Raw genomic sequence first — 19,659 nt, forward strand, 5'->3', positions numbered from 1 at the left:
AGCGGACATTAAGATTTCTTCTGTAATGGTTGCCGTGACCTTAGCAAAGAGAGTGGAAAAATAAACAGCCTTGTTATACAAACTACTGCTGAAATGAATTTGATTTAATATCCACGTGGCGTCCCCATATGAACCCAATTGTACAGATCATGTACCATGAGATTATGCACCATGAGGGACATTTGGAGGACTTTTTTAAAGCTCAATCCTATGGGTCACTAGACAACCTTTGGCTCTCCAAGGCCACTGCTGCTCCTGTCAATATATTCCCATTGAGATGTGTTATCTGTGGGCTGCTGCAAATTAGACTTAAACATGGGGGAAAGGAATGATTCAATGAAAGACTGAACCTCTCTCTCTCCCGCTCTCTGTGTGTGTTTCTCTCTCACCTGCAGTGTTTGAGCTGAACCATCATTTGACCAGCGTGTTCCCCGAGAGCGGACTGCTCATTCTCATCGGCTTCGTCCTGGGTGGGATTGTGTGGGGCGCAAACAACGTCCAGACCTTCACACTGACGCCCACCGTCTTCTTCTACTACCTGTTGCCCCAGATCATCCTGGACACCGGCTACTTCATGCCCAACAAGCTCTTCTTCAGCAACCTAGGCGCCATCCTCATCTATGCCGTCATCGGAACGTGCTGGAACGCGGCCGCCGTGGGGCTCTCCCTGTGGGGCTGCTACCTAGGGGGCGCCATGGGTGAGTGTCCTAGAACAGTGGTTCTCAAAGTGGGGTCCGCGACCCATAGCCAAGGGGTCCGCAAAATAATTTGCTTGAAATCATAAAATTGAGTTTTATCATTTTAAAAATTTATATCTACAGATGATGCCCCTTTTCAACCATAAAACTTAGGTCATGAAGAACCATTCCTACTACTGCTTAGCTTGGCTTATTTGTTAGCCAGCTAGCTAATGAATGTGTAGAAATGTTTGAGTGAGTCCATGTTGTCAAATGATACAAAATCCAAAACTGACAAAAGATGAAGTTGCACATCTGCCAAAAAAAACATGGGATAGTGGACCTGTCCACAACTTCAGAGAATACAAATGACATGCTTAATTGTTACGGCTATGAGGGGGTCCTCGGAATATTTTCTCCCCCAAAAGGGGTCCTTGGAACCAAAAACATTGAGAACCCCTGTCCTAGAAGGTCAAAGGTTAAAGGGGTTTTAAATATCCAGAGACAAACACATAGGTGAAATCAGAGCTCGTCTACAGAGAGCCTGGCAACTCCGTATTAAAGGGGTGGTTCAGGATTTTGGACATAAGACCTCATTTCCAAGTAAGCAAGTGTGATATTTATCAGTGGAGACCGTTTTCAACACGTTTCATCCAGTCCTTCTAATTGCAGAGTTCGCAGGTGCTAGGCTAGCGCAAGTCAACGGTATGTGCTAGCCTACCACTAAAAACAGTCTTACCCACTCCACAGTACACCCGAGGCAAATAAATTATAACGCCAGACTATCGATGTAAATGTCTGTATTGATACTGTTATTTCTAACGTTATTCTATCCTTGCATTTCAACGATCGCATTAGATTTTGAGGGACTAGTTTCTTACCACGACGGAATTATACTTGCTCCGGTTAGTAGTACTGCGCCGAAAAGTAAACAGTAAAGCGCACTCCAATGGGGATACTTAGTAGTAGCCTTGGTAATATCAGTCCGCTGCTGAGATGCAAAATGACTACTACCAACTTCAGGGACCAAAGTATAACTATTGCAACGCGATGCGAGGGTAGTTGTATTTCTTACACTATTCTATCAACACAGACATTTACATCGATTGTCTGGAATTTGCCTCGGGTGTACTTTGGAGTGGGTAAGACTGTCTTTAGTGGCAGGCTAGCACATACCGTTGACTTGCGCTAGCCTAGCACCTGCGAACTCTGCAATTACAAGGACTGGATGAAAAGTGTTAAAAACGGTCTCCACTGATAAATATCACACTTGCTTACTTGGAAATGAGGTCTTATGTCCAAAATCCTGAACCACCCCTTTAAGTCCCATTGTACCGAATTTTGGTTGCAGTTCCACCAGAGTTCCACTGGGGGCGATCGCCATGAGCGCAGAATGAATGGGAGTCAATGGAGCTAGACAGCTAAATTTGTCTCTTTCACCTGATTGTCGTTGACAAATCTCAGATTTGATTGTAGTTTGTATAACTTCAACATGGGTTATAGGTCAAAAGTTAAATGAACGAGTACTTGTCGTCCTTGTCCTTTTGATTTCTTACAGGTTGGGTCGTTGTTGCCCATAACTAGGGTTGGGCACCGAAACACGGTTCTAATATGGAACCGGTGCCGACGCAAACGGTAGTAACTGCATCGAATAACAACGTGGATTTCGGTGCCTCATTTGGTGCTTAAATCGCGTTTTTTTTGTTTTGTTTTTTTTATACGAGGCATCACTGCATGTCATGCGCCATCTAATGTCTTGCTCTGATAGCAACACATCCAGATACAGTTAGCTAACATAAACACTGGTTGCATAACCAGAGGGGTGCACCACATAGGCGAGTGGACAGTGTTTGACAACTTGCGTGAGCCCAAGTAGCTTACTTTAAAGATATCACGAGCTCCTGTCAAAATCTAGCAGTGGGCCTAACTACACACAAGCAAAAGGCTATGAAACAACATCAACAGTATACTTTACACAATATCCTTGCTAATGCGCTAACTGGCATTTATTTGAAATGTTATCAGCAAAGTAGTGAGGTGAAAACTTTATTTCACGGTGTGTTCTAAACAACACAATGGCATGATATTAATCTTTCATGTGCATGAGGCCCATATAGCATTACAATGAATATGGTACATAAATAGGTTACATACCTGATGTCACTGAGCTGTCAAAGAGGCTCCGTACGTTATCGCTAATTAAACTCAGCTGACTGGTGTTAGCGCATAGCCATAGTTGCTGTTAACATGCCTACTACAAGCGCTGGGAATCTAAACACTTCAACACCGACATAATGTAGCCTAATATGTTCAAAACTATTGCGTGTTACGGGGGAAGACATGACATTTCTTGAAGCATTTGGGAACACACTGAATTAACTGGAAAGTAGAGTCCCTTTTAGATTCGCTTGCTTGCAAATGCCGTTGTCCATGACCTGGAAGTTCTATGGCAAGCGGTTTTAACATACCTTATGGCAAGCCGCCTACACTGGGTAAACTTGAAAGCAGAGCTTACCATTGTGTGTGCATCCATGGCAAGCTGTTTTAACATTTAAATGTATTATGCGTAGGAGCAATGAGATATTGATAGTAAATTTAATATAACAGTTCAATTTCATGTTCAAATTTGTCTTATCAATAAAAAAAAAGCAATTCATGCTTTAGACCATTTTAATTTAAAAACAAAGTACCGGTTCAGGCACCGTTTCGGCATCGGCACCGTTTTAAAAGTATCGATTTAGCACCGGTATCGGATAAAACCCAAACGATACCCAACCCTACCCATAACACGCTAGCATTGTGCTAATGAATGACGTCATTGACACGTTTGAAAGGCTTTTTAGAACAATTAAGTGACTTTAAAAAATATAATACTCAACCAAGTGTATTTTCTTTACCTCCCCTTTCGAAAACAATATTCAAATTACTTGAAAAAAAATTATAACCCGAGAAAAGTAGATTTTGAGGGGTACAGCTCCATAGACCTCCATGTATTCTGCACTCGTGGACGAGCGCCCTCATGTGGAACCACAGGAGGAACTGCAACCAGTTCCGAGAGTGGCAGTTCTCCCCTTATTAGACATTCTCTGGTGAAATGAAAAACACACCCAAACATGGGTACCGTGTTATGCAACATAATTGTATAAAAGCACATAAAAGAACGCAAGAAGTGGCGTTCAAAGTAGTAGTACCACAGTTGTTTTGACTAAGAGAGAAGGTATTGAAAAATAACGCTAGCCTTTTCATCTGATAATCATAATGATTGATTGGACACAGAACGTTGAAGCGGGACCCTGTTATATCTCAACTTTACTTATGAATTAAGGAGATATTGCAGAATTTAATCTAAATAATATGGACCACACATAGACACGTCTGTTGCTTACTGAGCACGAATTTAATGAACTCCACCTCATCCGCTCTACCCATAATACCCCTGAACATTCTGATAGGGTGTGTTACACATGGACATGACAGACCCAACTCCTCCCCCCAGAAATGTGGTAAAGCATTGAAGTAGAAGATTAACAAAAGCAGTGTTCTCAATAAAAAGTATGTTAAAAAAACAAAAAACAAAAGCAGTGTTCTGAGGTGAGAGGTCATGACCTTTGGTTCTTCTGCAGGTGATCTCAACATCGGCCTGCTGCAGTTCCTGCTGTATGGGAGCCTGCTCTCCGCTGTGGATCCTGTGGCTGTGATCGCCGTGTTTGAGGAGGTGCACGTCAATGAGGTCCTCTTCATCCTGGTCTTCGGAGAGTCACTCCTCAATGACGGGGTCACAGTGGTCAGTTTTCTGCAAGGTTACACACGCACACACACACACACACACACGCACACTTTCTAGAACAGAGTGGATACATTTACATAAGATTATCTGTACCCTATTACAATTATTTACAAGGTTAAACTAAACTGTGGTCAGAGGATTAACATAGTTCCCAAAGTTTAGTAAATATTTACAGAGGAGCAAATGCCATTACTGATAATGTTCCTCATGTAGTGATATGAAGCTGGAACAGATCTATGGATCTGATGTTTTTTTTCTCTTGCATAGGTGCTTTACAACGTTTGTGATGCTTTCGTGTCCCTGGGAGGGGCTAACATCGATGCTGTGCAAATCATCAGAGGCATAAGTAAGAACATTAGAGTCTTACGTTTGCTGTCACAGTAGAGTATTGAAAAGCGCTATAAAAATAAAATGTATTATTACGTATTATTATTATTATTATTAATTATTATTATTATTTAATTCCAAATCTAACAAGAAGGGGTCTAAAGGCATACCTATAGGCAGATCTGTAACTTTTTAATCTGTTTACTGTCAAATGTAACTATTGTATTGTTGTTATTTGTATGTCGCTTTGGACAAAAGCATCTGCCAAATCCCATAACCATAACCATAACCATGACAGACCAGATGGACTTGCCTCATTCTGTCTAATTGGACACACTGTTTGCTCCTCTTCCTCTCTTCTCTCCACCCCTCAGTCTCGTTCTTCGTGGTGGCTTTCGGAGGGGCCCTGGTGGGTGTGGTGTTTGCCATCCTGCTCTCTCTACTCACCAGGTACACCAAGAACATCCAGATCATTGAGGCCGGCTTCATCTTTGTGCTGGGCTACCTGTCCTACCTGACCGCAGAGATGCTCTCCCTCTCAGCCATCCTGTCGTAAGGGGAACACACACTCTCTCTATCTCTCACTCAACACACACACACACACACACACACACACACAACAATGTCATTCAGACCAAGGTAATTTTGTTCATTGTGTGACCTTTGTCAGTAAGCACATCTCAACCTGCTTTAGAGGATCCAGACCTAGTGACCGATGGCGGAACTCTGTGATTGCAGTATAACATTCTAATGACTGATGGTGGAACTCTGTGATTGCAGGATAACATTCTAATGACCGATAGTGGAACTCTGTGATTGCAGGATAACATTCTAGTGACTGATGGTGGAACTCTGTGATTGCAGGATAACATTCTGTGGGGTGTGCTGCCAGAAGTACATCAATGCCAACATGGACGAGAGGTCCGTGATCACAGTGCGCTACGTGATGAAGGTGTTTGCCAACGGCTCCGAGACCATGATCTTCGTCTTCCTTGGCATCACGGCCATCGATAAAGCCATCTGGGTGTGGAACACTGGCTTCATCCTGCTCACCATCCTCTTCATCCTCGTGTACAGGGTCATGGGTGAGCAGAAACAACGTGTGATGATGATGTGAAACGTATGTGTGTTGTATGAAACAATATGTGTGTGTGTGTGTGTGTGTGAGCGTGTGTTTTAGGTGAGGGTGTGTATGTGCTTAATGTGTGTGTGTGCGTGTGATACCTGCATCTGTGCTTTGACCATGCGTGTGTCCTATGTGTTTTTTTCCCCACAGGTGTCTTCTTCTTGACGTGGATCTTGAATAGGTACCGCCTGGTGCCCATCAGTCTCATTGACCAGGTGGTGATGTCGTACGGTGGCCTGCGAGGAGCGGTGGCCTACGGCCTGGCTGTGATGCTCGATGGGAATAAGATCCCCGAGAAGAACCTCATGATCAGCACCACGCTCATAGTCATCTACTTCACTGTGATCTTACAGGTGAGGCCTTGAAATGTTGCAAAATCAATGTATAAGCCGCGGCTAATAGTTGGGAAATTACGGTATAAGAAGTTGGTGCACATCCGCACCCATTGAGCACTGAATGAAGGGGTTGATGTGCTTATTTATCAACCATCTTTTACCTGTATTGCTAATGTTAACCTATGCTAAATGCTAAATGCTAGGCTTATCAACCAAAGGCTTTTTTTTTGGGGGGGGGGGGGGCAGGGCAGGGCTTTTTATGCCTTTAATAGTAGAGGTACAGGATAGTAGAGAGACTGACAGGAAGCAAGCGGGAAAGAGAGAGATGGGGTCAACCATCTTTTACCGGTAGCCTATTGCTGAGGCCATTGCCTATTGCCTGAGGCCAGTGTTGGTTGATACACGGGGGCAGTTGGTATTAATATGATTTTGTTTCTTTTAACTTGCATAAAACATTGTCCTGCGGCTTATACACAATGCGGCTTATACACAGGAAATTACTTTACCTTCCATTTGAGCTGCATTCTGAAACTATAGCTTACTAATGTTTACTGCTTAGTTAAAGAAGTAAAACAATATCCGGGTCACAGAATGAACAATAATTTATGTACCAGTAACACCATGGCCACACTGCAAATGCATACACACCAGTTGTTTGTAACCAGAGGTGTAGTGTTAAAATAAGAGGTGGGTAAACTACTGTAAGGTGGACTGGGCCATGCGGTATTGGATTTTTTTTAAAAAGCATTCAGAACATGTTTGATGATGGTGGAGGTTATTGTCCAATGTTTATAAGAATACCACTGGTATTAAATGGTTCTTAAAGTGTTGATGAGTGTACATGGTACATACAGATGGTGAATAAACTCTTTTGAGAGGTGGATAAACTCTATTTCTGAAATTTCAGAGGTGGATAAACTGCGTTTACTTGCATTTGGCCTCGTAGTCATAGTCACTCAGTATGTGTATAAGAGTGGGATCTCTGTACTGACTCTGATGAGTGTGATTGACTCCTGTCGGTCAGGGAATCACCATGAAGCCTTTGGTGCAGTGGCTGAAGGTGAAGAGAGCGGAACACTCTGATCTCAAGCTGGTGGAGAAAGTCAACAACAGAGTGAGTCTACATGCCTTCATGTACCTCTTGTACAGAATAAGAAAATGTGTACAATATATAGAGTGACACATGGAATCATTACGACTCACAACTCACACAACAGGCATGCCACAAACACAAGCCATGATTCGGTTGATATCTGCGATTTCAAATACAGACAAGGAAACTCCACACTGTGCAAACAGATTTCTCTAGCATGTCATACTCATGATCTGAGAAAAGATCTCTGGGCGAGATAAAGAAGTGTGTTTTTTTCTGAGATGAGGATATTATTTGAAAGTCCTCTCCTTCACTCTCTCACTTACCCTCTCTGTGACCTCCCATGCAGGCTTTTGAACACATACTGTGCGCTGTAGAAGACATCTGTGGACAGATCGGAGACAACTGGTGGACCAGAGGGTAGGCTTTTTGTTTGTAGGATAGTATGGAGCCCCTAAAGGGATATGTGCAATTTTTTGTAAGTTTCTGGTGTGCACCAGCTTAGATTATCATGCTCACCAAAAACCTAGAAAAAAAGAAAAAATAAGAAAAACACATGTCCCTTGCACATAAACACATGCACATGTCCTTTTAGAGATTCCGTAGGATAGATTCCTAGAGAGAAAGATGAATATATTAAGGGATTCAGTTTTGGATTTATAATGTAAAGAATTCTATCAAGTATGGTTCTTGGAAAAAACATTTTTGTCTCCATTAGGTGGAAGCGTTTCGAGGAGAAGTACATCAGCTGGTTATTAATGAAACCCAAATCCAGGAAGACTAGAGACTACTTGTTTGGCATTTTTCACAAGCTCAACCTGGAGGACGCCATGAACTACGTCTCAGAGGTGAGAAAACAGAACCAGTGAGGGGATTTCCAATTCTTGAGGCTCTTCCTAGCATGATGTAGAGTTTTACATTGTATATTTGCAGCAGGGGAGAGTAGGTTAAGAGCCAGGTGTTGTTAATCTTATATCAAGATCAGAAAATCTAGTTGGTATTATTTTCAGTATAAAGATACTTTCTCGTAAAATCATTTGACTTAATTTAAGAAGAATTGGACTTGGTTAGATTTTATTTTTTGCAGTGTGTTGATTTTGGGTTTTTAACTGCAGTCTCACAACATAAACAAGAGACTCATACGAGACAATTTCATATAACGATAAGTCAATACGTGCTGACTATTCAAGGTGCTTTTTGACAGGACAACTGTAAACAACCAAAACTGTAAACAACACAATTCTAAATAAAATCTCATGAAATGGTTTCCATGTTTATGAGGTGTGAATCATCTCTGTGAGGTAATTGATAATAGCTCCCCCTGCTGGTCACAGGGTGAGCGCAGGGGCTCTCTGGCGTTCTTGCGGGGCAACGATGACGCCCAGGTGGACTTCAAGAAGAAATTTGGCAAAGACATTGAGGACATTATGCCAGACATCATGGTGGACACGGAGCATGTACCTATGTCTTCCATCTTGTGAGTATAGAGTGCACTACAGCATGGGTCATTTCAACGGTGTGAGTCTGATGGGGGTCCTTATAGGAGTAGTATTACTCTAAACTACTTCATACTGCACTTCATACTACTTCAAAAGTCCCAAGGGGTTGTGGGACTAATCACAAATGTCAGACTACAACAGCAGACAATTTTACTGCTGCTCTTATAATGGCAGGTTTAACATGAGGCCCATTCAGTATTGAACAGTATTGGCAGGCCTGTGCTGATCAAAAGTCTGGCACTCATAATCACCCGGGATCCCCAATATATACTAGGGGTTTTCTGATGTTTTGATTTTTATATATATATATTTTTTTTCATTAACATTTCAGCTCGTTATGTTAATGGTATACATCAACTGTAATTAAACTAGATGTACCGCAGAGCGGTACAAAATATGACCGCCGCCCAGTCCAGCACATTTTTTCCACAAAAAGAAATCACGCTGAAAGGCCTATGATTCTAACTGTCTCACTAAATTGCATTATCCACACTCAATTCTCACTGGTATCTGCTAGACAACAAGTACCAAAACATGATTAGTTCATAGATTTCACATGTAAAATTAATTTTATACAACCCCACCTCCATCTTGCCTGTTCATAATTCTGAGAAATTGTTGATTGTTTGTGTTATGTTTATGTTATGTGTGTGGGTGTGTGTGTGTGTGAGTGTGTGTGAGTGTGTGTGTGTGTGTGTGTGTGTGTGTGTGTGTGTGTGTGTGTGTGTGTGCGTGCTTGTGTGTGTGCCTGCGTATGTGCCTGTGCATGCAAGCGTACATATGTCTACTGTGTGAGTATGTGTCATACGTATGATTACTGTGAATGTATGTGTGTGTGTGTGTATCTGTTTGTGCACATGTGTGCACATGAAATGGGTTAACATGACCCCTGGAGGCAAACATACGGGAAAAAATGGTCATCCTAGGCCCTACAGTTCTCAAGATATTCACAGAGAACTGTGTCTGCCCTACCCTCCTTTCGGGGGGTCCAGTCCAGCGGGGGGGCTACAGATCAAACCGAAAAATGACGGTTCCATGCTATCCATGTGGGGGTACATGCCCACCAAGTTTTGTGTACCCCGGTCTTTCAGTGTCCCGGGAATCCTTGTTGGTGTACGTCACTAAATGTACACATAAATTATTTTATTGTAAGGCCCCCCATGAACGAAAGTACACAAAACTTGGCATGCATTCGGAGGGTGTCATAATGATCCTACACTTTTAATTTCGTGCAGTTTTGACCTTGTCAGCCAGAGATATTGTGATGAAAACACCTAATTTTTTGCTTTTTAATTTTTAACTAGGTGGCGCTATACATGAAATAAGTGGTAATGGGATGGGTTGACATGCCCCCTTAAGACCAACATACATAAAAAAGGTGGACCTCCTAGGCCCTACGGTTCTCGAGATATTCACAGAAAACTGTCTCCGGCCACCTACAGGCCAGTTGGTGTAAAGTAACATAAATTAATTTATTGTGTGGCCCCCCATGAACGGAATTCCACAAAATTTGGCGTGCATACAGAGGGTGTCATAATGATCCTACACATGGCCCCTTGAGATCAACATACAAAAAAAAATGGTCCTCCTAAACCCTACTGTTTTCGAGATATTCACAGAAAACTGTGTCTGCCCTACCCTCCTTTCGGGGGTCCAGTCAAGCGGGGGGGCTACAGATCAAAACGAAAAACGATGGTTCCATGCTATCCATGTGGGGTTACATGCCCACCAAGTTTTGTGTACCCCGGTCTTTCAGTGTCCCGGGACTCATTGACGGAAATTTGGGCATGCGAAAAAGAAAAAAAAAAAAAAAAAAACAAATTCTGACTTAACCTATATGACCGCCGCTTCGCTGCGCAGCGGTCGTCATAAAAGTGACAAATATGTTATGTTTTATTTAATGTGTTATTTCGGTAGTTGCCAGTTTGTGCATGTGTGTGTGTGCGTTTCTGAGCTTGGCTTCTGGGTCTTTAAGGCGGGACACTGTTCCCTCTGTGTCTCTGGACCTTCACGAGCAGGACAGTCAGGGCATAATGGAGGGAGACGCCCATAACTTGCTTCAGCAGCACCTGTACAGGAGCAGGAAACAGGTATGGACCACAAACAAACAAACAATAACACACAAACAAACAAACAATACTCTAGCACAGGGATCCTGGCTATGAATTACTTTGCCAGTGCATCAGAGAGTTCATAGGATTTCAGTGTGGTGTTCATTGAAAAACTACCTATGTAAACTTTCCAATTCAATTCTTAAATTCTTATTCCTATTAATGATTACACACAACTTAAAGATATACTCTTGACTCATGATCAATTACGATTTTGATCCATGCTTCAAAACTATAATGCCAGCAGTCTTTACTGTCATGCTAGTATAAGTATAGTATGAAGTATATATACTTTATTTGGTCTCTGCATTTAACCCAATCGGTGAATTAGTGAAACACAAACAGCACACAGTGAACACACAGTGAGGTGAAGCACACACTAATCCCGGCGCAGTGAGCTGCCTGCATCAACAGCGGCGCTCGGGGAGCAGTGAGGGGTTAGGTGCCTTGCTCAAGGGCACTTCAGCCGTGCCTACTGGTCGGGGCTCGAACCGGCAACCCTCCGGTTACAAGTCCAGAGTGCTAACCAGTGGGCCACGGCTGCCCCCTAAAGTGAAATGAGTCTTTGCTTTCCTCCGGGGTTCCTTTAGCACCGTCACAAGTACAGCAGGAGCAACTTCAGCATCAACCAGAACGAAGATGAGGTCCAGGAGATCTTCCAGAGGACAATGAGGAGTCGATTGGAGTCCTTTAAGTCGGCTAAGATGGGCGTCGCACCGGGCAAGATCATCACCAAGCACCCACAGAAGGAGCGACAGCAAAAGGTCAGAGGTCAACGAAGAACCTCGGCCATTTACTCAGTTTGCTGTATCTTAAATTGTAGCCTACGTTTCATTTTATTTTGATACTATTTTAGTCAATTAGTAAAGTCTATCTATCTATCTTGCTGTCTATCTTTCTTTAGTCGTTAGGATTGAAAAAGCCATTGTGCTAAGAACACAGAATTTTAGATTAATCTTCCCAGTCAAATGCATTCTGTCTTTTTGGGTCCAAACCAAACAAACACTTCAGCTACAGTGATGTGATCTCTCTGCAGATGGCCAATGGAAACCCCACAAACAGAAGCAAAAGCCATCCCTATGGCGATGAAGGTGAGGCTCACCTTCCGTTTTTAGTTTGTTTGTCAGCTAGTGATCAAGCTCATCACTCTAAAAAAGCCATCCATCTTCACCATATTTGTCATTATGTAATTCTTTATATATATATTTGTTATTATATTTGTTGCGATTTCTCTTTTGTTTCTGTGGAGCAGATTTCGAGTTCTCGGTCTCAGAAGGGGACAGTGTGTCAGGAGGCGAGGGGGCCACAGCGGGCGGATACTCCGTCAGGTTACCACCCTACACTGTGGGAGGTAAGATCACCTGCGCAGACACATACATATGAAAGGTATTTTATAATTGCCATGGGGTACTTTCCATAAGATCATCTCTCAATCCAAATCAAACCAGCTATTAGGCTAGCTGATATAAAACCATGTCAATCTCTAGGTATGGTGAAGGGTATGTGATGATGTGGGGCTATTTTAATTCCAAAGAAGTATAGTTATATATAGCATAGTATTTTTTTTAAATCAAGGCAAATTATTTTAAAAAAAATAAGGCATAAAGATCAATTTCCAAAAGATGACTTTTTATTCCTGTTTTTAGTCAAATTTAGCACGGGGGTGTAAACTTATGCAACCCACTGTACATATCAAAGCTTGATCAGAATTACATGCCATACAAAGACAGAGTCGGATGTGATGGGCAACAGTGATAATGGGCAGTACAGGGAAGGGCAACTCTTTGCCTGAAAAACTCATTAAAAAAAATATTGAATTAATTTATTTTTAAAAAATTAACAATGAAGATGACCATTTATCTGGGTAGCTCTGTATTCTGTAAAAGTATTAAACATGACTTATTGGGAAAATATGAGATATGAAGGGATATGAAGAGTATCAAATAAAGTGTGTATCAACTGCTGAAGCATTCCTCTGCTCCTTAGCTGGGATTGAGAACCCCGCCTTCATGCCTGAGATGGACACACCCCATCCGATGCGCCCCCCGCCGTGGCTGACTGAGCCCGAGATGGACGTGGCGGTGGCGCCTTCCCAGCGTGCTCAGCGGCGGCTGCCCTGGACGCCCAGCCAAATCCACCGGCTGGTGCCCCTGCGGGTCAGCACGCGCTCCGAGGACTCCTTCGTCATGGCCGACGTCCTCAGCCCAGAGGAGGAACCCAAAGATCCTCCACCCGGCCAGGATGGGAGCCGCATGTAGCAGGCTCCGCCCAAGAGCAGAGGTGGACATCCCGGCCACAGAAGTCCTGCCATTGTATTCCTTCTGCCTGCCCTAGGCACTTAACACAAGTGATCTCTCCAATTAGCTGATCGTCCTGGCCGAAGAATTGTGGTAATTAGGACAGAGCCTTTCTAATTAAGAGACACAGCACTCAAAGAATCCTCCATAGACATGCATGGGGTTTGTTCGTAACACCATTATGGCAGTAGTCTCTACACATATCCTGTCACTTCCTGTATGCCTCCCCATCCACTTATATAGGAAAATAGCTGCCTGATAACTGCGTTGCAAGATGGTCGCAGAGTGGGGGGGGATTTGCCTAAAATGACTTTGATTAGGATCAGGTTGACCGAATGGTTTATACAAATATGTGGTAGGACTTTCCTGAAGCTGAGATGTCCAGCTGTGCTCCAGAGTGGCCTCTCAGTAGCAATCGCCAAAGGACCTCAGTAGAGATGAGATCGACCTCAGGGAGGCTTCCATGTCCTACAATTCCTACAAAAAGACGAACCAGCCTAATATCTCCCGGAATCTATAACGAACAAGAGCGCGCAAGCCAGACCGGGAATTCAAATCGCGTGTGCATCTGAGTTTAGCGCTCACACGAGGGAGAGAGAGAGAGAGAGAGAGGGGTGGTGCGTGTGTGCCTGAAGCGCATCCAAGACAGAGAGCATCCTGGCCTGTTTTGCTAAATCAACCAATCAATTTTCAGTGTAGGTGGGCTTTTATCTTTTTTTCCCAAACTAAATTAATCAGTTCAGTGTATCTAGGAACAGGAGCGGCAGCTGCTGAAAGTAACTAATAAGGTAACTTGTAATCTAACTCAGTTACTTTACTGATTACTTGATTTTAAAAGTAACTAAGTTACTTTTTAAAGGAGTAATCAGATTACTTTTTCAAGGTAACTGTGGAAACACTGGCTAGATCACAGCAATGTCTGCTGTTGGTTACAAGTGGTACCCAGCTCCAGGTATGAGGCTCGCTGCAAACTTTGCAAAAAAACTATTCAATTAGGGACTCTGGGTGTGAAGGCACTGGAGTCACAAGCCAGAGCATGCAGAGAAACATAAACAGTTTGCATTTTGCGGCTAGCTTTTCAGCACTAGCCGCTAACATCATTTGAAAGCTCCGGTTTCGCTCTTTCAAGTGACGTCTGTGCGACTTGTGTGAGATAAGTACTCCGTGAGCAATTCAACAGAGAATAATGGAAGTGAATTTGGACGCATATTAATACTATATATTTTTAGGAGGGCTTTTGATCATCTTTGGGTGGTTTCAGCTCCCCCAAAACACTGTAAGCCTAACGACGTCCTTGACAAGGCTCATACACATACCCCACCCACACACATTCTCATGCAAACACACACACACACACACGCACACAAATGTGTGTCCACCCAAAACACACTTTCACACCCAGTTTCAACTCGTCTCATTTTTGACTTCCTTGCTGAAATCTATTCTATTTGAGGGCTAGTTTGTTTTAGATTATTTTCATTTTGGGCCTAAGGTTTAGGGCATTTGGTACGTGACACAGATATTTTTCCTTTAGTATACTACAAGTGAGCAATGTAAAAATCAGTTGGGTTGTAGACGTTGGGTGTGGAAGGTTACTAGTTTGATTGCTTTATCTGTAAATTAAATTAATGCTTTTTCAACGACTTTTCAATGATTTTTTCAGAATTTCTTTGATTTGAATATTTTTTGGTAGTGCATCGTGTAGGTCTTAAATTTCAATCTTTATGGTCTTTATGTCTTAAAAAGGTCTTAAATTTGACTTATTGAAACCTGCAAGAACCCTGTCTATTTGTCTTGATCTTGTTTAGAGGCTCAAGGCATATTTTCACATGTAAATAGAATTGCTGCAGTGTTAACACTGATATTTATTTGGGCACACTGGACATAAAGAGTTTCTGTTTATATTTATTTGGGCACAGCTGTCGCTGAAATCAATGTACTTATCTGGAATGAGAAAGGATCTTTTGATTTAATTTTAATCGACTCATTACAGTTAACATCTGGACGAATATGTAAGTGTGATCAATAACATGATTTTTCAAATTGTATTTTGTTACACAATCTACTGTAAATTCTTGTAAAATAAATCAATATTTATTCCTTAACTCTGAGGTAATTTCTGTGCACCACGTTTTGCTGATGGAGATCACCATGTTGACGATGGTCAAATCTGTTGCTAATGTGAGCTCATTTTGAAAAACGTCTCTTCTGGGAGATCCCAGACAAACCTGTTGGTAAATTTGAATTTCAGTTGAGATTTGAGAAGCTGTCTGGTGTTAACCAGGCTAGTGTCTTCTGGTTTTATCAATACAAATTCCATTAATTAGGGAAGAGTGAACAGCACTTTTGAAAGTGGAAGAACTTGGGGTACAAGCTCGGATATCTTAATGAAAAGGATGTCGATATTAGAGTAATCAAAAAGCTGGGCATCCTGTCTGCTAATTAATTAGCAAGTGTGTCAGTATTTAAGATTTAAGAAGTGCAATGTTCTTTCAGAAACGGCATACTGTTTATATTTGATATAATTCTAAAATTCTTACTTTCTCCTGTCAATATTCACACACACAACATCAAGGACAAGGAGAATATGTAGATCAACTTTGGAAGATAAGTACAACTTACAAGAGAAAAAGCACAAAACGAGAAAATGTTTTTGTTTACATATACTTTAATTAAAATAACAATTAAATAGGACAACCAAATAAAAGGCTCAAGGAAAGACCAAAGTCAGATAAGTGTTAAGACAAAACAACAACAACAAAACAATCTTTACATATATATTTCTAAAATAGGACATTTTGTTTTTCCGTGATCAGGCAGGCGATTCAGCGCATCATACTGTGATCAAAGCAGTATTTAACTGTTATTCTCTCTTTAGTCATTTTTAAAATGCAGCACACCACTGTCAATAGAGGTGCAGGGTTCGGAGATGTCTGGAGTTTACTTCAAGATGCAGTCCATGATTCTGGCTAAGGTTGGTGTTTTTTTGTTTTGTTTTACATTTGAGCTGAACAGCCAATCAAATTACACCCTCTCCTTTCCGTGCTTCTGAAGCAAAGTGTTGATTGGCTGGAATTGTTTGTTTTCCCATTATAAAGAGAGGATTGTGTACACCATTTATTGGTTTATTGGAGTGCACACATTGACAGACAGCTAAAGGAGCTGCAAAGACTAATTCGCTGAATTTGCCAAAAAGTGTATTGGTTTAGAATCTCAAGACTGCATATTAAAGGTAGGTGGACATCAATGTCTCGCACACATGTATTCTTTGTTGTTAAGCTCTTAAGCTTGTTCAACTATGATGAAAGATATCTTAATCATCCAATGGAGAACCACATTTAAGGGAAGAGTTCTCAAAGTTTGGTGTTCCTTCTGCATGTGATTGGCTGGCCACAGACTGGCATCTAATTGGCTGATGCCCATCTGTGCGAGTTGTGCTATACAAGTGCCCACCTGCCTACAAGTATGGATGGTCCTGACACCTCAAAGATAATCTGTTTATCAATGTGTTCTTGGCATAAAGAGGTACACCAGTCTATCCTATACTCTCATACACACACAAACATACTATACAGAATATCATATCTCAATATATACTCATCATCCATATAGACAAGGCTCTTTTTTTGCCCCTTTAAACATATTTTTTGAGTAAAAGCATTTTTTCTTGGATTAATTTTTATTTTTGTTTTCAGCACCATCAGGAAAGGCACATTCTACTGACTACTCATGTTCAGGATTATCCTTCTTCTCCCTCTTATTCTCAACTTCAGATGAAAAGGTAAAAAGGACAGGCAAGGAGACAGAGCTAATGCAGGAAATGATGTCAGAGGCACACAAGGGCAAGGATGTGATGTCACAGGGTGCAGCAACTGCATCACTGATACATTCTGAATCTTTGAAAGCTAAGTTGAGCAGACATGCAGGTAAGATCAAATGGACCACAACAAGCCATTTCCTGTTGATATAAATATGTCCATGGTTAATTTAAGTATGCCAGTCAGTGGCCAAAAGACAATACATTCATATCCTCTCTGAAAAATTCTTCATCATCACTATGAGGCAATTACTGCTCGTTTTTTGCAAACCCGGGAAAAGGGACCGGTGAGGACCGCTGACCTTGGTCAGACAATAACACTGACATCATTTCCTTGCTATAACTCCCATCTCCTGATTTCTCCGTCTTCCACAAAGGAAGGTTCTTATGTGAAAAGCTTTTGTAGCGTTCATGTTTTTTTTATCTTTTTTTTTTTAATGGAGCAATAATGTAAAACTGTAAAAATAAACTCACAGGAAGAAGGGAAGCAAAGGAGAAGGAAGGGGAAGGAGGGGCTCATTTCCCCCCGAAAAACAGGACACCTTCTTTTCCCCTTTCCCCAAGGAAACACCATTTCCCACAAGTCCCCACAAACATTCACACAAACCAAAAGACTACACACAACTATGTGTCAACAGTCTATTGCGTTACTTAAATTGATTATTATTAGTCTCTATTATTGTCTTATATTAATATTATTATCATCAATATTATGATTTTATTATTATTTCTGATCTACCTTCATCGATTTCTTTTTGTTAGCAAAAATAAGTGGTGTGCATTACATAGTTTCATTCTCTTTAAATATAGAAATATAATTCCACTCTGCGTGAAAAAGATTCTGAGAAGGAGACTAGGTTACATCACAGCTGGAGGGAGGAGACACTCGAGGCCCCACCCACTGGTTAGACATACCCCTCCCTTCACACACAATGCCCCGCCCACTGGGCTCCAGGAGCCATTTTCATGGCAACATAAGTGGAGAGAGAAAGAGATGGAGAGAAGGAGCATGAGAAAATGACAGAGAGAGAGAGAGAGAGAGAGAGAGAGAGTTCCGGACCCTCCAAGGGCGGTTTCTGGAGTCTCACTGATGGACAGATGAGTGGTCAGACAGCCCCTGTGGATTAGCTAGCCTGGCACTAGCTGTTCGCCTAGCGCTAGAGAGAAGACAACACAGCGACGGCGACGGCACTCAACGGGCCAGGTAAACACTCCTTTCAAGTAAAAGTCGGGTGCTGGTTACTTGTTGGCTTCTTCTCACCGGGGAAAGGGGGGGTTTTAGGCAGGGGCACAGGTTGCACCCTGCGCCACCTTGAACACAGGCACACGCTGCCACCGAGCTGAAGGAGACAAAACACCACATACACAAACGCATACACTGCAATCGTTAAGACCCTGACACACACTAACCCAGTGTTTCTGGTGTCTGTGCAGACTTAGAAAAAAAGGTCCCTCTGAACACAGTACCGCACTTCTTAGCACCTCGAGAGTGTGTGTTTTAATCATGAACACACACACACATACACACACACACACACACATATATACATATGTATATATATATGTATATATGCACGCACGCACACATATCTTTTAAGTGCAGTTGCATTTTCATACTTAGTTTTTACAGTTGCTCTCTCTCAGTATGAATATAGGTTATCTTGTGTACATTGTTATATGAATAGCAGCTAGTTTGGTACTGTGGCTAAGGAACGCCAAGGAGGATTCGCAACTGCACCACACACACTTACAGTTTTGCAAAAAAAGGCAGTGAGACAACACAGTGGAGGTTGTAGGACACGGTCGGAAAGTTCTAGAGACGATCTAAAGCTAGCTTCTAGAGACGTTCTTTTAACCCCCCCCCCCCCCCCCCCCCCCACACACACACACACACAGGTGACATGACCGGAGTGTTGAACCTGTAACATGCTCATCTCCCCCCACCCCCCTACGAGAGGCACAATGGTTTGGTCCCAGCAGAACACCACTGAACTGACAGAGGCATTTGGTTGTAGTCTGCACAGGGAAAGCTAAGCAGAGGCAGAAAGAGAGAGGGAAAGAGACTGCGAGAGAGAGAGAGAAAGATGGAGAAAAAGAATGAAAGAAAGAAGTTAGCAAAAAAGAAAAGACAATAAGGGAAATGGAAAGAGAGAAAATAAGAAAGACAGAAGGAATAGAACAGGAGAGAAAGAGAAAAAGAGAGAGGAGAGAGAAAGAGAGATGAGAGAGAGATAGATAGAGTGAGAGAGAGAGAGAGACAATGCCCATTTGAGAAAACATGACCTTATAAATGCCAAAGCCACCTCTGAAATATGAAGGCGTGCTCTAAACAGTGCAAGGACGAGCCCCTTATGTAAGAACAGTGAGAAGGCCTGCATACAAGATCAACCATCCTCAAGGCCCACAATGCCTTCAGCTTATCCAAGCTTACTCCATGATACACTTTAGTTTTCCTTAGAAATTCATTTCATAAAAATAAAACTTAATATCATCCAGCCATTTCTTTCTTCTCTTTTATCCTGCTCAGACCCCCCCCCCCCCAACAACAACAACAAAAAAAAAAACGTATGTTCATAGTGCTCTTTGATCA

General features: G+C 42.1%; 1 protein-coding gene across 1 annotated transcript in view; it reads left to right on the top strand.

The window, feature by feature from the left end:
• The window catches only part of slc9a3.1 (solute carrier family 9 member A3, tandem duplicate 1), a 40,391-nt gene extending 25,034 nt beyond the window's left edge, over window positions 1–15,357 (top strand). The window contains exons 2-16 of the mRNA XM_076301298.1: window positions 396–698; window positions 4,301–4,461; window positions 4,732–4,810; window positions 5,166–5,343; window positions 5,656–5,876; window positions 6,068–6,270; window positions 7,277–7,366; window positions 7,695–7,765; window positions 8,064–8,193; window positions 8,680–8,822; window positions 10,820–10,934; window positions 11,546–11,719; window positions 11,992–12,046; window positions 12,208–12,306; window positions 12,942–15,357. Coding sequence (XP_076157413.1) covers window positions 396–698; window positions 4,301–4,461; window positions 4,732–4,810; window positions 5,166–5,343; window positions 5,656–5,876; window positions 6,068–6,270; window positions 7,277–7,366; window positions 7,695–7,765; window positions 8,064–8,193; window positions 8,680–8,822; window positions 10,820–10,934; window positions 11,546–11,719; window positions 11,992–12,046; window positions 12,208–12,306; window positions 12,942–13,213 — 2,294 coding nt within the window. The 3' untranslated portion in view covers window positions 13,214–15,357. The remainder of the gene's footprint in view (window positions 1–395; window positions 699–4,300; window positions 4,462–4,731; window positions 4,811–5,165; window positions 5,344–5,655; window positions 5,877–6,067; window positions 6,271–7,276; window positions 7,367–7,694; window positions 7,766–8,063; window positions 8,194–8,679; window positions 8,823–10,819; window positions 10,935–11,545; window positions 11,720–11,991; window positions 12,047–12,207; window positions 12,307–12,941) is intronic.
• Window positions 15,358–19,659: the final 4,302 nt, after the last annotated feature.

This window comes from Alosa pseudoharengus, unplaced genomic scaffold, assembly GCF_046254945.1.
Source record: "Alosa pseudoharengus isolate Yale_2024_CS ecotype anadromous, Long Island Sound unplaced genomic scaffold, YU_APseudo_1.1 YU_APseudo_1.1_scf_23, whole genome shotgun sequence".
NCBI lineage: Eukaryota > Metazoa > Chordata > Actinopteri > Clupeiformes > Clupeidae > Alosa > Alosa pseudoharengus.